Consider the following 15,980-nt stretch of genomic DNA (forward strand, 5'->3'; position numbering starts at 1 on the left):
TTCACCTGCTCCAAACCGGAGGCTAAAACAGTGGGAGTGACGAGAGGTTAAATCAACCACCCAACTTCCCACCCTTCTTTTTTGGGGGGTGTTTTTGGGGGTGTTCACCATCACTCTCAGATCTCCAGTATCTAGCCCCTCTCCTCTTCACCAGCTGCAAGGACTTTCTCCCTCCTCCCGCTCTCCTTTCCCCTCCCCATCTTTGTCTCTCTCTCTCTCTCTCTCTCTCTCTCTCTCTCCCTCTCTCTCTCTCTCTCTCTCTCTCTCTCCCCATCCCCACCGGGACCATGAGTTTTCAGTTCTAAGGCTGTCTTTCAATCCATTTCCTTTATCGTCTGCCGTAAAAAGAGCGGCAGCAGAGAATATATATTTATTTTTTTAGCCCAGTGAGGCGCAGGGGGTTCCTGTGTGCAGCGTCTCTTGATCTCAGAGAATTACCTGAAAGCTTTGCTCTCCAGGAAGAGACTGCAGCGTTGGAGCAGGCCTGCCTTCCTCCTCTCCTCCACTCATCCCTCCTCTCCACCAGTCATCCCTCCTTCCTCCCAGCCTTTATCTCTGTGGGTCTGGCCAGTCTCAGTCTGTTGATGTATGAATAATGAATGGACCAGGGACACGGCAACATCAGTGCTGCAAACTGCCTCCATAATGAGATCCACACTATGGGTAGAGGAGGACGGTGGCAGGGTGGGAGGCAGGTGAGGATGTAACCACCATCACTGGATGAATACAGTACAATAATAGGTTCGCTGCGCTGCATGTCTAAACACGCAAATAAACTGCCAGTAAACAAAATTGTTGAGCATCAGTGATCAAGGCAAATTGATTCTCCTATGTAAAGGTCTGTTACACAACATGCCAGGGGTAGCATGTAGAGAAGCAGGAACAGAGAGAAGAAAACCCATAGAGAAGCAGCAATTTTCCCAGCAATGTTACACAATGACAACTTTGTCCTTCAGTATTTCTCCTGACCCCATTGTCTAGTTAGAGCCCAGCACCACTACACACTTGGTTAGTTACTCCTGACCCCTCGACAGAACACAAAGGCTATAGTATTACATGGTGACCTACCTGGGAGTGGACCTGTTCTGCTGCAGTGGACAACAGTGACCTGTAGGATAACATTTGACCTAAAAGGTGAGAGGTCACTGAGCAACATTGAATGACATTTTCCTTGAATGGGGGGATGACACAGATCCGGTAATTAGTCCATCCCAGATCTGAAGAATCTGGCTTCCTTTGGTGATATGACCAGATAAATATGTATGAGTCAAATACATTATACATTTAAAATGTTTGTAGATGTTTGTTTGTTTTTTATATTTATTATAAGGAGAGGACAGGTAACTTTAGAAGACTACAACACACCTGTTGTCGTAGGAGATTTTCTCGGCGGATTAATATTTCACCCTCACCTCTGAACTTCGACCCCTAACTTGACACCGGTGAATTCCCAGCCTCTGGGACACAACTTCAGTAACAGATGCTCCTAATATCCTTATTTTCATGTCCTCTGAATGTCATAAATACCATAGTCCGACAGTATCGTTGAGAAAGATGAGGAGGAATAGAGAAAAAAGAAGGGTCGAGAGAAAGATAGATAGAGAAATGTTGTACACACTGAAAGCATGGTTAGACTACTGATCCTAGGCCCACCAGCACACCTTGTCTGGTGCAGAGTGTGTATTGTTTGAATGGCAGCGGTAAGTGTATCATATGCAGGCCTCCTCCCTCTCATTACCCTGCGACAGCCTCCTCACAGGCACAGGTCAAGCATGCTCTGTGCTTAACGGCCCCCTTGTCAGCCAGGATAAATAGCCCAGCAGCCCTGATTGCTAAATTATATCTTCACTTAGTCATCTATCAATCACACGCCTGCATTAGGAGGAGGGCAGGACCCCACCCCCCACCCAATCCAACCCCTGACAGCCTGATAGAGGGAGGGAGAGGGAGGGGGTGACGGGAAGGGAGGGGGAGAGGGATGGAGGGGAGGAGGGAGACAGAGAGAGAGAGAGAGAGAGAGAGGGAGGAGGTTTCTCTTCTCTCAGAGATCCATTAGCTAATGGATGTCTTGAGCCCTGTCACTTATCCCCACTGCCGTCGCCACACACTCATCTGCTACGCTTCAGAGACGGAGTGTGTGTATGCATCCGATGTGAATACAAGGTGTGTGTGTATGTGTGTGTGTGTATTCCTATATTCATTGTGACTTCAAGTGACCCTAAATTCAGTGTGATAAATTAACTCAATAGGAGAGAGCACGTGTCATGGGACTTAAACTCATTGGTGTCAGTAAGACATCTGTGGCTCGCTCTGCTTTGATTAGGCCTTGAGGCTAGGAATAGGAAAATAACCTTTCCATACACCTCCGCACGCACGAGCACACACACCCACACATAATCTCCGCCTGCAGCCTGGCTGATCAATAACCCCAGGCAGGGCACATCTGTCTAATTAAGAAGGCCTTTCTCACTGAGCATTGTTTACGAAAGCAAAGTCGTCATGACGTCTGCAGCGCCTGACACTTCTCTAACGCTTTCCATTAGGTGAGCTTCTCCATTCAATGTTTATGACCACACAATTGGCAGTGTGATTAAAATCGCACAACATCACAGGGCTTGTGAAATGTGGTTCCACGGCACACAGACAGACGATCCAAAATCACATTTCCAGGACAATCTTGGTCCTTTTCCCCCTCGTATCCAGGACCCCATGATGCTTTGCACGGCCCGGAACAGTGTGAGGTCAGCAGAATGAGCGTTTTACATGCTAATCAGATCTGAGTGGCTCAAATTAAATATGCACAGTGAAAAAATACACTTTGTTTCTGCTGAGGACCGAAATGGCAAATGATGAATCAATTACATGCAAAGCACATTTCAATTAATAACTTGGGAAGCCATCATTAATATGTTAAGGAAACTAGCTGGGCATATTCACCATTCCATTAGGCTGTAATACATTAATTAATTAACTAATTAAAGCAGGATTCTGATCCAGAGGGGAGGAACCCTTTCATTTGTGATCTAGATGAGAGATGGCCAGGCCTCCACTCTCTGATTGGAATGGGCCATTCAGGTTCACTGTTTGATAACGACATACCCTGACATTGCCCTGCATAAAACCCATCCAGTATGACTTGAACATGGGATAAATCCTGAGCAATGCTATATGATTTTGGCTTGGCATGGCTGAGTTTATAATGACGCTGAGACAGTGGGTGTGTGATGAAAGAGAGAACACTCAAATATCACTGCGTTGTGGGTCCAGGAATGAGCTTGTATAGTGTGTGTGTGTGTGTTTTGAGCTTGTATAGTGTGTGTGTGCACTACCATATCACGTCACAGTGATATAGGCTATTGTGAGATTGCAGAAACTGTTACCAAGACATAACAGCTTCACAAAGACGACAAGCACATCGACAGTTTCACAGACAAGAGGGAACTTTAATTAAATATTGTGAAAGTTGAAAAGTTATTTTACAGTTCAAAGTTAATCCAAAAAAAAATGATAATCTTTACAGTAGTTTCATTTCCTCTTTTCCCTATCTATTAATATATAACTGCTCTGTGTGTCCAGTCAAAGACAAGGCTTGGTAAGAGAGATGGAGAGATGGGTTCAAAAGGGTGACAATAATATTCAGAGAACAATTTCATTCATTTCATTGACCAGGTGGCCACCTCCCTGACAGGGATGGCTCTATACTCTTGGCTGGGCGGTTACACAGTAAACCTCAAACGAATCTGTCCCTGTACTGAAAGACAGGAGAACTGAGTCACAATGCATATACGCTGAAATCATCATTACACAAGTGCATTTTACAAGAGACTCCCTCATCCTCAGAATCCTCAGTTTAAATTCTCCCCCTCCTATAAAGTCACTTTAAAAAATATCCTTCAGCAATTAAATTAAAAACGCCACGTTCTCTTTCAGAGGACTGTTGGCGCGCACACACACACACACACACACACACACACACACACACAGTCATGCACACACACTCAAACAAAAGACTACAAAGAGTGGTCATATGACCCATGTCAGAGATAAACAGGTGGCTCAATTTGTATATAAAGGGAGGGGAAGAGAAAAGGGGGAAAGTAGAGGGCAGTAGCAATTGTCGAAGCAAGGGTGTAAAATAACTTGTGTGTACAGATTATTGTGCTGTCATTTAAAACTGTTCATCATCAGATCTGTTGTTGTACCATAACCTTTCTCAAACAGAATCAAACAGTAGATAGAATATAGCTTTACCATCAACCCACTTCTAGCTGTGTAGATGAGAGAGGAATATGAAGGGGAGGCTTGGCTTCAAATGAGTATTGCAGTGCACTACACTCCTCTCCTCCTCTCCTCCACCACTCCTTACCCCTCCAGCTGCTCAACACATTAAATATTTATCCTCCCTTCTCTTTTCAGTCATCTCATCACAGTGTCCTCCCCCATCAGTCAGCCAGCCCCATCCACCACCTTGCCTCCCTCCCTCCCTCCTCCCCCTCCTCCTCCTGCTCCTCCTCCCCCTCCTCTCTATCCTACAGCTCTCCTCTTCTCTTACTGCCTGCCACTCTCTCTGCCTTGCCGTGCCGAGCGCTCACTGTGACAGGGAAAACAGGTAAACATTGCTCAGGGCTCCAGGATAAGGAACAGCTCCTCTTGTGCTCCCCCCTCTCTATATTTTGCTTGTTGCACCCATTTTTAAGTATGTTCGCAGAGCACTGGTGGGGTCTCTACTCTACACTGCCGGCTGTGGCTTTGCATTGTTAAGGCATCTAAACTGCTGGTTCAGATTTTGGTGAGACAACAGAGGGGAAAGAGAGAATGAGATGGAAGAGAAATTGGGGGGAGTATTTTCGTATCTTTGCCAAAAATGGTCTTCCTGCTTTCAACACACAAATGCATCGCTAGGAGGAGAAAACCCATGCATATTGTTTGATTTTAAACAGTATCAGTTCTTTTGAAAGCCAAAAAATCTAAGCAAAAAAGATATTCATATGATATACTTATATACTCTCAAAATCTATATAACTAAATACTATAAGAATAATATGCTACTTTTACCATATGATAAAACAAATCCAATATCAAGACAAAAAGAAAACAACAACATTTTCATTAACTAACAAATGATACAAAAATAGACAATGGCTTTAGGGTGGATGGAATTAGAAATGGAAGTATGGCTTAAAACAAAAAAACTAAACAAAAAACATACAAATTAAATGTATCAAAATTACATTTAAACATGGAACATGGTAGACAACCAAATAAATCGGTACAGTCACAAAATGCAAACGTACACATGAAGGATGATGAAGAAGCAATGTACAAATTCAGGAGATAGATACATTATTTATATGGATACCTTACATCCATTTCTACTATCCAAAATCTCCGAGCTAAAATTGATGAGATAATTTTGAGTAATGTAGTAAACATGACATCCGTGACATTATATTGTAAAGCTGCCTTAAGACTTCTTTAAATGTATAAATATATCTTAAACAATGACTTTGGCAAAAATGAAAAATCACAAAGACTAACAAATGTATTACTATATACAAAAACACACCACACAAGAAAGCAAAAAAAATAATTTGAAAAGGTTGGATTCAGATATTTGCTAGGCATCTGAGGAGTAGGTAACTTTTACAGTGCTGGCTATTCCATTGATCACCATGGCGGCTGGGACACCACTACACACCTCACTGTTGACTCATTAGTCTGTCTATAAAGTGTCTCCCAGTATTCCGTTTCTCAGATCCTAAACTGTTGTACGGTAACATGGTGGAATAAGAAGCAAATTTTTTTATGGCTGACCCATGATCACAGTTTCATGGTGAGAGCACAACAAACAGAAAAACTATCATAATAAAAAAAATGTAAATTCACACGATATAGCAAAAGTGAAATGGCAACACCCTTTAGAAATGTATGGTTTCCTTCATTGAGATTTCGTGGTAGATGGCAGAGAGAGAACACTTTAACAAGAGGGTTTCTGATGTACAGTTATAGGACTTGGCTGAGTGGCTCCACAGCAAGTTAGCCATCCAAAGTCCATACAGTAGAGACACTGTTGGCATCCAGGGCAGGTTCAAGCTCTGCTCTCTATCTCTGACAACCACCTAGGAACTTGGACACGATCGGTGCACTCACAGCCAACATGGGGTGAATGGCTGGTTATGTGTCATCATGGATAAATCACTTGCTTTCTGTGGAGATGAGTGAAAGCGCTAGTCGTAGCGATGGCAGTCTCTGCTTGGCATGAGAGGGAGAGAAATGTATATGGGCTGTTTGCAGTGGCCAAAAGAACTCAAAAGCAGAGAGTTTCTGCAATGGTGCATAGATAGCTTGTGCTACCTAGCATGTATGTGTCTTTCTGTGCCTTAGGGTTAGTTAGGGCATGTGACATAGGTTCTCTGCCACTCACTTTCAACATGTTTTTTTAATCCTTCACAAACATTTTCTTCATTTATTTATTTTTTCTTCATAAATAAAAATCCATCTAATAGTGTGTATTAGATTTAGAAAATGGGAAATATGTATTTTCGCACAAAGGTAAAACACAAACAACGCACTAAATAAAAGGAAGAGTCAATCCTCTCCAAAATAAATACTTTTTTTAGATGGGCTTTCTGGGTAATCTGTGGCCTTGCCTTCCCTCTTAAAAAGTGTCAACAAGGTGTACAAATTCAAAAGAGGTTGCTGCAAATTATCATATTTTTTAGTTTTTTGTCTTCTTTTTTTTGTTCAAATGTGATTCCTTTTAAAAAGGGCCTGAGTTACGGGTTCTATTCCTTCAATGCAGGACTGACGATCCAGTCCTAAACCGGAGCCTTATGTACATGCTGAGATCCACGTCTGGGTGTGTGTCCTTCTCCTCACCTCACACACCGCTTACATGGGAGGAACGATCATTCCAGGAATCACTGTTGGGTGGAGGAGAGAGAGAGGGGGGGTAGTGGGAGAGTCGGTTAATGCATAAACATTTGCCCAATGTTTTCCTCACATAATAATTCCTCTTAAATAATGCAATCTGTTCTCACATCTGCATAACAAACTATGGCCTATGAAACTATGACTCAAATATGGTTTCAAACAAGGGATAAATCATTTATATATTTTCACAGCCCTGCCAAATTGGAAATTGGCACAAATGGGACACTTGAAACGCTTGATTAGTGCTGTCAAAAACTGCCTCTTAATTGTTTGCATGCGCTGAGGCTCATTGTGTTTGTGACGTATCGCATCATCTCCGGCGGCTTCAAACGGCTGCATGGGGATCTGTGTCAACATGTGAGGAACAGAGCTATGCTTAATGAGAGCTCCAAATCAAACCATGGGTGACTACAGTACACAGTGCAGTGACAACATACCAAGCACAACACTGCACTACACAGGGCTGGGAGGGGTTGAAAGTCATTCAACATATTGTATTTATCTACTGTATATATCTCTGTAATACATGTTTGAATAGAATAAACATGCACCATCAACTCCAATCATTCACAGGGATATGGATTGTATTTGAGTGCATGGTAAGGGAATTATAAGATGTGGTTATGCCATGAGTGGAGCGTCACATGGCCTAACATATCCAGTGTAGTGGGACGGAGGGGGTCCTCTAAGCTCTGTTGCTTAAAGTGGGTGAGAAATGCTTATTGCTGCAAATTTGACTTGACGTTAGTTCTGCAACTGCTGACAAACACAAAAGAGGACGCTGGGTGTTTTTCTGCAGGCGTTGTGCTCTCAAACTACTGCTGAATCAAGAGAGGCAGAAACAGTCGTGCACACACACATACATGCACGTACACACACACACACACACGCACACGCACACACACAAACACACCCTGTGTAAGCTCATCGATAAAACACAATAAGTCATCAACCAAAATCACGAGTGTAACATACAAAACAAAATCATTTGACATTCGTATGTCAGGCTATCAAAATTATCTTTGAATCAAAACCACACTTAGAAAAAAAGGTGCTATCTAGAACCTTAAAGGTTTCTTCAGCTGTCCCCATAGGAGAACCCTTTTTGTTTGCAGGTAGAACCCTCTTGGGTTCCATCTAGAACCCCTTATACAGAGGATTCTACATGGAACACAAAAGGGTTCTACCTGAAACCAAAACGTGTTCTCCTATGGGGACAGCTGAAGAAACCTTTTGGAACCCTTTTTTCTAAGAGTGCAGAGTTGGTTTACTAATCTTAGAACAATCTGATTTACAATCTGAAAGCATAATGCTTCTCAGCAACTCCTGCTGATAATGTGCTTGACTGCACAGAAACCATTGCAGTACGTGGTATTTTCTGGCAGCTCTGTGTCACTTGTGTCATATTGTGACTCAACTGACACAGGACTGGGAGAGAAGGAGCTTGGATTTAGATACCGCTTCTCGCTGACAGAACATCATATATGACAGTGCCTCAACTCTGGCTTTGATCTGCCGTAGTGTAACTCGGCATGCACACACACACGCACGCTATCGGTGTGTGTATGTCAATGTAAATAGCGACAGTATCGATTGTCAACAGAGCCCAACAGCTGTCATTGTTGATCATTTCCCAGCATAGTGGGAGGGTTTGATCAGAGAGAAGAGCCTGTCTGACAAACAGCAGATAGAGAGAGAGAGAGAAAGAGAGTGAGAGAGACTCTGTGAAAGTACACTACAGGCTGTTGAAGAAATTAGGTTGTACTCCTGGTGTCTCAGCTCCTGGTAGGCTGGTGGAGCTCCAATCATAGCACAACACTACATACGCTATGATTAAACAGATCTTCTCCAGAACGAACCTCCTATACTGATTATCCACTCATGGCTTGGATGGTTTATTCAATAAACAAAAGGTTAATGTAAATTGTGAGATATCTCTTCTTCTTGTGTTACAGTAATGTTGTTGCCTGATACTTGCAGCCCTGCAGGACCCTATGGGTCTCCATAACTGATGTTGTGCTAGGAAGATACTTCCTGTATCTATGTATGAAGTCTGTCGAAGACAGCAGTGTGTCCTGTCGGCCCTCTATTCCCACACCCACACAGCGACATCCTGCCCTCTCCCCAAGCATCCATACCCTTTCTCCCCATTCACACACAGGAAGCTAGGGACAACCACAAAAACATTCAAGCCAAATAAAAAAGGACAAACTTGTGAGTAATAGGCCTACTCTGCCAAATACCCTTAAATAAACAAAAACACAGAGCAAAATGAGAGATATCCTCTCATCCTCAACATATACAGTTGCAATATGAGGATGGTTAATGTTCATGTAATGGGTGAATGGATGGATAGATGGATGGATGGTTAATGGGATGGAGGAGTAGAGGGGTGGATGGGTGCATGCTAGAGAGAGTAACGTACTTCAGGAGAAGGCCAGGCCCTGCAGCGAGCTGGCTGTGGAGTACTTGCTAGAGTCCACAAAAGACTGATCTGAGGGAGGGAGCGCAAAGAAAGAGGGGAAGATGGGGAAGGAGAGCAGAGGAGAGGGGAGTAGAGAAAGAGAAAACAACGTGTTATTTCAAGGCCAGAGGATGGGAGGAGGAGGAATGGCAGGGGATATTGGGGACAGAGAGGTTGGCTAGAGAGCGTCATGGACGGGACCGGAAAGAACACAATGTCTCGACTGGCTGAGGGGCTCACCTTGGAGACCGTTGCCATTGGTGCTGGTGCAGGTGGGCGGGGGTGAGGTCTGGGGTCGCACCACGGGGGCGAAGGCGCTCTTCTGCTTGACGGCCGACACCATGTTGGCAGGGGAGAAGGAAAAGATCCCAGAGGAACTGCTACAGTTAGAGGGCAGGCTGGTGGAGGACGCCATGTTGGGGCTGGAGGAACGACTGGAGTAATGGGAGGAGGGAGGGAGGGAGGGAGGGAGGGAGGGAGGGAGGGAGGGAGGGAGGGAGGGAGGGAGAGAGGGAGGGAGGGAGGGAGGGAGGGAGGGAGGGAGGGAGGGAGGGAGGGAGGGAGGGAGGGAGGGAGGGAGGGAGGGAGAGGAGGGAGGGAGGGAGGGAGGGAGGGAGGGAGGGAGGGAGAGGAGGGAGGGAGGGAGGGAGGGAGGGAGGGAGGAGAGGAGGGAGGGAGGGAGGAGGGAGGGAGGGAGGGAGGGAGGGAGAGGAGGGAGGGAGAGGAGGGAGGAGGGAGGGAGGGAGGGAGGGAGATGGGGGGAGGGAGGGAGGGAGGGAGGGAGGGAGGGAGGGAGGGAGGGAGGGAGGGAGGGAGGGAGGGAGGGAGGGAGGGAGAGGAGAGGAGAGAGGAGAGAAGGGAGAAGAGAGGGTGAGAGAGAGACAGAGAGAGACAGAGAGAGAGAGAGAGAGACAGACAGACAGACAGACAAAGACAGAGAGAGAGAGAAGGGGCATAGCAAGAGGTTAATTTCACCATGTGGGATTTAGAACTTATCGACTACACAAGCGAAAAACAACTCCATAAGTACGCGAGGGACTTTCAAACGAGAGGAATTTATATTCAAGTTCATTCTAACAAATGAATGGTTATCGATCAAGTATTCAACCCAATCCACCTAGCAGTGGTCTCCTAGGCAGTTAACAATTCAATGCTACCACACTTAGACAACCATTTGAATTCAACATTCATTGCTCTTTAATGTTTTTCCTACTGGTTACACTTTATTAGAAGTGATTCTTGTTATTGCACCATTTAAATAGGTTTATAGCTCCATCCAAGCAGAACCTTGTAACAATGGCACAATCCATTTATCAAGTCCTAACTAATCAATTCATGAAAATTGGAAGCACAGAGCCCAGGCTTGTGGATTGATTGGAAGTGTCTAATGGAGTCAGCCAACCTTTTAAAATACTTGTTAACATCCTGGGAACCAAAGTGGTGAAATTGAATTGTTACCCCTCCAATTAGTTTATTGATTTAATTAACAGTCTTTAATTCTGTGGCCGACCTAGAAAGGAGCTGTGATACGGCCAGTCAGGCATTGCAAACAAGCAATACCACAGTGGTTCTCAATCTAATTCCAGGGCAATCCGGAGGCCGGCAGTCCTCCACAAGCCAGAGCATTCCAGCATGGTTTCACCTCCTAACTAGAGAGTGCTCTTAGTCTCATATAGCTAGTTGATATCGCAGTGTAGATTCCTCTGCCTGAAAGAAATCTGTGGGTGTCGGTTCTTAGAGCCATGCCACACAAGCCTTTACAACTGGCACCCACCCTCTCTCCTCCCACCATCATTAGACCCCAAAAACAATCACCCATCTCTCTTTCTGTCTCTCTCTCTAACACTCTCCCTCTGTGTTTTCCTAATTGGAAAAGGGGTAGTCAATTAAGAATTAAGAACAACAGTGTGGAGGTATGGCTGTCAGATGAAAGAGGAATAGAGGATAGGAGTGGTTTTAAAGAGTTGTTCAAGACAGGCTCCAGTGCTGGGAGACTGCCAGGCAGAAAGCCCCATTAGGGAATAGCCATAGATCTGAAGGCCTCACTGTCACACGCACCGCTGTCTCATAAACAAACAAATGGGGAGAGAAAACTCCCACTCCTCTCATCACTCCTCAAAGACTAGAACTCTGTATAGTAATGTGCAGCCCCTCAGGAAGACCACTGGACTACAGACCAGAACCCATACTGTACAGCTCTTCTGGTAGACCACTGGACTACAGACCAGAACAAATACTGTACAGCTCTTATGGCAGACACACACACCACTGGACTAGAGTCACTGGGAGGAATGGGGGTTTCATGCATTTACAGCAGCAGTTTGGGCAATAGGGGTAGATGTGCAGTGAATGGTGGGTGATAATGTGGGTGAGCTGAGTGTGGGTTGGTGGAGTGAAAGAGCTGGGTGTGGGTGGGTGGAGTGACTGGATGGATGGAGGTGGGTGAAGGCGGTTGTGAGCTGAGTGTAGGTGAGTAGAAGAGCTAGAGTGGGACTCACTGGCGTAGGGCGAGTTGGCAGCGCTGCCGTTGAGGAAGCTGGGGGATCCTCCCAGGTTGGACATGACAGTGTTGCCGTAGCCGTTCATGCTGGTGGTCACAGAGCTGTAGTTAGTCTGCTGGGGGGTGGAGCTGGGCACGTAGCCGTGGGGAGACACACTGCTCGTGTTCCGACTGAAACCTACACAGACAGACCGACAGAGACAGAACAAAGACATTAGTCACCTTGTTCAATCAAAGAAAGGTCAAATGTAAAAATTTAACTTAACAGATAACTTCACATCCGCTATTAAGTTACCGGTTTCTATGACGATAGCGCCACACCCGTATCGACCCGCCCCCTCACCCTGATTGGCTCCCTGGGAGGACTCGGACACGTTGACGGCCAGCTGGCCAGGGAAGGAGTTGACCCCCATCATGCCTGCGTGGACGGAGCTGTTGCCCAGGCTGCTCAGCTGGTTGTGGTTCCTGGGAACATTGTAGAGAGCCTCTGCTATGTCCGCCGCCCGCTTCAGAATCATCTCCTGCCACAGGAGAACACAGTTAGACAAGCGTTCACATACAGTATACGATACTGGTAGAGGAGCGTTGACAAATAAAACAGTAGCTTTCACATTAACAGCATTGGTATCAGTTAAAGTAGATTTCACAAGTCATGAACAACATTGGCATCAGTTAAAGAAGCATTCACATTAACAACATTGGTATCAGTTAAAGTAGCATTCACATAAACAACATTGGTATCAGTTAAAGTAGCATTCACATTAACAACATTGGTATCAGTTAAAGTAGCATTCACATTAACAACATTGGTATCAGTTAAAGTAGCATTCACATAAACAACATTGGTATCAGTTAAAGTAGCATTCACATTAACAACATTGGTATCAGTTAAAGTAGCATTCACATAAACAACATTGGTATCAGTTAAAGTAGCATTCACATTAACAACATTGGTATCAGTTAAAGTAGCATTCACATTAACAACATTGGTATCAGTTAAAGTAGCGTTCACATTAACAACATTGGTATCAGTTAAAGTAGCATTCACATTAACAACATTGGTATCAGTTAAAGTAGCATTCACATTAACAACATTGGTATCAGTTAAAGTAGCATTCACATTAACAACATTGGTATCAGTTAAAGTAGCATTCACATTAACAACATTGGTATCAGTTAAAGTAGCATTCACATTAACAACATTGGTATCAGTTAAAGCAGAATTCACATTAACAACATTGGTATCTGTTAAAGTAGCGTTCACATATAATGAACAACATCGGTGACAGTTTGAGGACTGCTAACATTAACAACACCAGTTCAAGCAGTGTTCACATTAGTGTGAGCATTAGTCAAATGTCATTTTCTTTTTACCGTTACTGCACTCCCGTCGTCTAGACAGGGTGACACTAAGTAGGTTACAAATGACCTCCTGTATGTTTAATGTGTAATCACTATTTTCACAAAGTGACAATATATTAGTAATAGTGGGAATAATTAATGTGGACATGTCTTGTAAGTATTTGATTAATATTTGATCAGGCATGCTATTAACCACCGGAGATGAATTAATAATGGTGTATAACTGGTGTCAACGTGGATGCAGGGGATGTGGCAGGATGTGGAGGGGACAGGGGGAGAGTAGACCTAAGAGTGAGATGGTGTTTGTCTGTCTGAACCTCACCTGGTTGTTGTGTGGCATCCCATACAGAGCCTCCACAAGGTCTGCTGCCCTCTTCAGAATCACCTCCTGTAGACAGAGAGAGAGAGAGAGAGAGAGAGAGAGAGAGAGTGAGTGGAGAGTGAGAGTGAGAGTGAGAGAGAAAAAAAAGGAGAGAGAGAGAGAGAGAGAGAGAGAGAGAGAGAGAGAGTGTGAGATGGTGTAGCAATACATTGTTGTTTGGCAATAAGCATTGAAAGACCTCATATTTGTGGTTGTGCCATCTACTGTAAAACCTTCTACTTTCACCTCTGTCCTGGCTCTTTTACAGTGCAACATTTTGGTATTTTCCTGGAATACCTTGAACAGTTCATTTTAGTGAGTACCATAGCCAACAACCTAACACAAAAAACAAACTAACACATAGTACTATACTGTACAGAGAAGCTTGTTTAATTGTTCAGACTATGACAGAGTGTGTGTGTGAGAGAGAGAGAGAGAGAGAGAGAGAGAGAGAGAGAGAGAGAGAGAGAGAGAGAGAGAGAATAGCGCCAGTATTGCACTCTCTCTACATCTGTTTTCTATTGGAGAAAGACAATGCAATCTGTGTGTAAAGGTCACTAAGCACTTCTTCATACACTATTCATTGGTCTTGGAAAATAATTTAGCAAAGACACTTCTTTCTCAGAACACATTTCCATGGCAATTAGACAACAGTCGTCAACACAAAGGCATTCTTGTTAACGAGAAACAATTCTTGAAGTGAATCATTCTCTCGTTTCATCCAGGGGGGAAGTATCCCGAGCCAAGAGAAGTATTGCTGTATGTATCCTGTTAGCTGTTGTTTCTCATAACCACTAGCCTCCCTCCTCTCCAACTCATCACATGCTTTATGGCTGCCTAGGGAACTTCACTCTTATCTCCAATCTAAGACATAGGCCCCCAGGGACACCTACAACAATAATTGCATTCATTTCTCTGTCATTTTCGACTTGTTTTGTTAAATACGTTGTTTTTCTTGTTGTCTTAAAAGCTTATTATGAGTTGTCAAGTTTTTTACCTTTGAATTAAAAATGATTTCTCAAAGGAATCGTTTTTAATGTGTTTTATGTGTTCTGACATGCCAGGTCCAGGAAAGATAGAAATTCAGACCATTCATATGACTGTCTGAAAATCACATTAAGGCTTTGCTATAGACTCATTTCCTTTAGGCTACCCTAGATCCTAATATTTTTGAATTCAGACATGCATAATGTCCATATATTTTGCATTTGCCACATGTATACTGCAACTGAATGACTGGTGTTAAACAATGGAAAGGTGAAACCAAAGACAGAACAGTTGTCAATAAGACAATACAATGCATAGGAGCTCCCACATTAAAGAGCCAGGCCTATTAACTGTACAGAAACACCACTCTACCCTAATCAGATTCATCTAATCAGATTCATCTAATCAGATTCTGTTGGTTTATGTTTAAGCAGACACCTGTGTGTGAAAGGTCCTTTTTAAAAGTTAATGTGCTGGGCCCACAGCGTGAGGCCGTGGAGCGACAAGCATAAAATTGCTCTCCCGTTCCCGGTGTTAACCTCTGCTGTGAACACACCCCGCAGCATGTGTGTGTAGGCGTGTGGGTGAAGCTGTGTAGGTGTGTCTGTCTGTGTGTGTGTGTATGTGTGTGTGTGGTGCTGGAACATATTGCCTCTCAAAACCGGGGACCATACCGACAGAACATGATGAGGAGGTCAGGAAAGCAATAAGGAGTTTTAGTGCGCTCTCCAAGGTGCTAAATTCACTCAATTATGGCAGCGCTGCCACTGTGTTAACCTCTCATTACTGGCTCAGTGGGCTGGGGGAGGACTGGAGGAGGGAGGAGAGAACGCTCCACACTGCGCCCGCCTCCCAGCCTCCCACAGCCCCAGAGAGATGGAGGGATGGAGAGACGCGGGGGTCCGGGGAGAATATACAGAGAATATGGAGAGAGGACGGGAAGATGGAGGAGAGTGTGTTTCTTTCGTCTTGTCGTCTCTCTGTGTGGCTCCAGCCCCCGGCCCCAGAGAGCCATGGAGGGACATGTGGGACAAGGGAAGCCTTCCATCAGAGGGAGATGAGAGAGACGAGGGGAAACTCAGATCACACACATTACTGGGTAAACACAAACACCAGCGTTAAATCACAGAGGACACAGGCTGAGACACACACACCCCACACACCTCGCTCCTGAGCTGTTCCCCTCTCCTAATGACCCTCAGAACATTTCTCTATCTTCCAACACGCTCTGCTCTCTCTGTCTAAACCCTAATCTCTCCATCTCATCCTGTCTCTGCCATGATAGATAGATATATGTATGATACTGTAGATAGATAGATAGATAGATAGATAGATAGATAGATAGATAGATAGATAGATAGATAGATAGATAG

General features: G+C 44.4%; 1 protein-coding gene across 10 annotated transcripts in view; it reads right to left on the bottom strand.

Annotated features, from left to right (window-relative positions):
• Positions 1-4,840: 4,840 nt before the first annotated feature.
• Positions 4,841-15,980, bottom strand: part of LOC121574053 (transcription factor COE1) — a 133,996-nt gene continuing 122,856 nt past the window's right edge. For 2 of the 10 annotated variants that reach the window (XM_041886610.2, XM_041886609.2), the window contains exons 12-17: positions 13,582-13,647; positions 12,241-12,418; positions 11,896-12,075; positions 9,638-9,831; positions 9,359-9,427; positions 4,841-6,923 (exon numbers count right to left, since the gene is read on the bottom strand). In XM_041886610.2, the coding sequence (XP_041742544.2) occupies positions 6,921-6,923; positions 9,359-9,427; positions 9,638-9,831; positions 11,896-12,075; positions 12,241-12,418; positions 13,582-13,647 (690 nt within the window). In that variant the 3' untranslated portion in view covers positions 4,841-6,920. Of the gene's footprint in view, positions 6,924-9,358; positions 9,428-9,637; positions 9,832-11,891; positions 12,076-12,192; positions 12,419-13,581; positions 13,648-15,980 lie in introns of all 10 variants that reach the window. The other 8 variants (XM_041886607.2, XM_041886605.2, XM_045222667.1 and 5 more) reach the window with 6 other exon arrangements.

The sequence above is a fragment of the Coregonus clupeaformis genome, chromosome 9, assembly GCF_020615455.1.
Source record: "Coregonus clupeaformis isolate EN_2021a chromosome 9, ASM2061545v1, whole genome shotgun sequence".
NCBI lineage: Eukaryota > Metazoa > Chordata > Actinopteri > Salmoniformes > Salmonidae > Coregonus > Coregonus clupeaformis.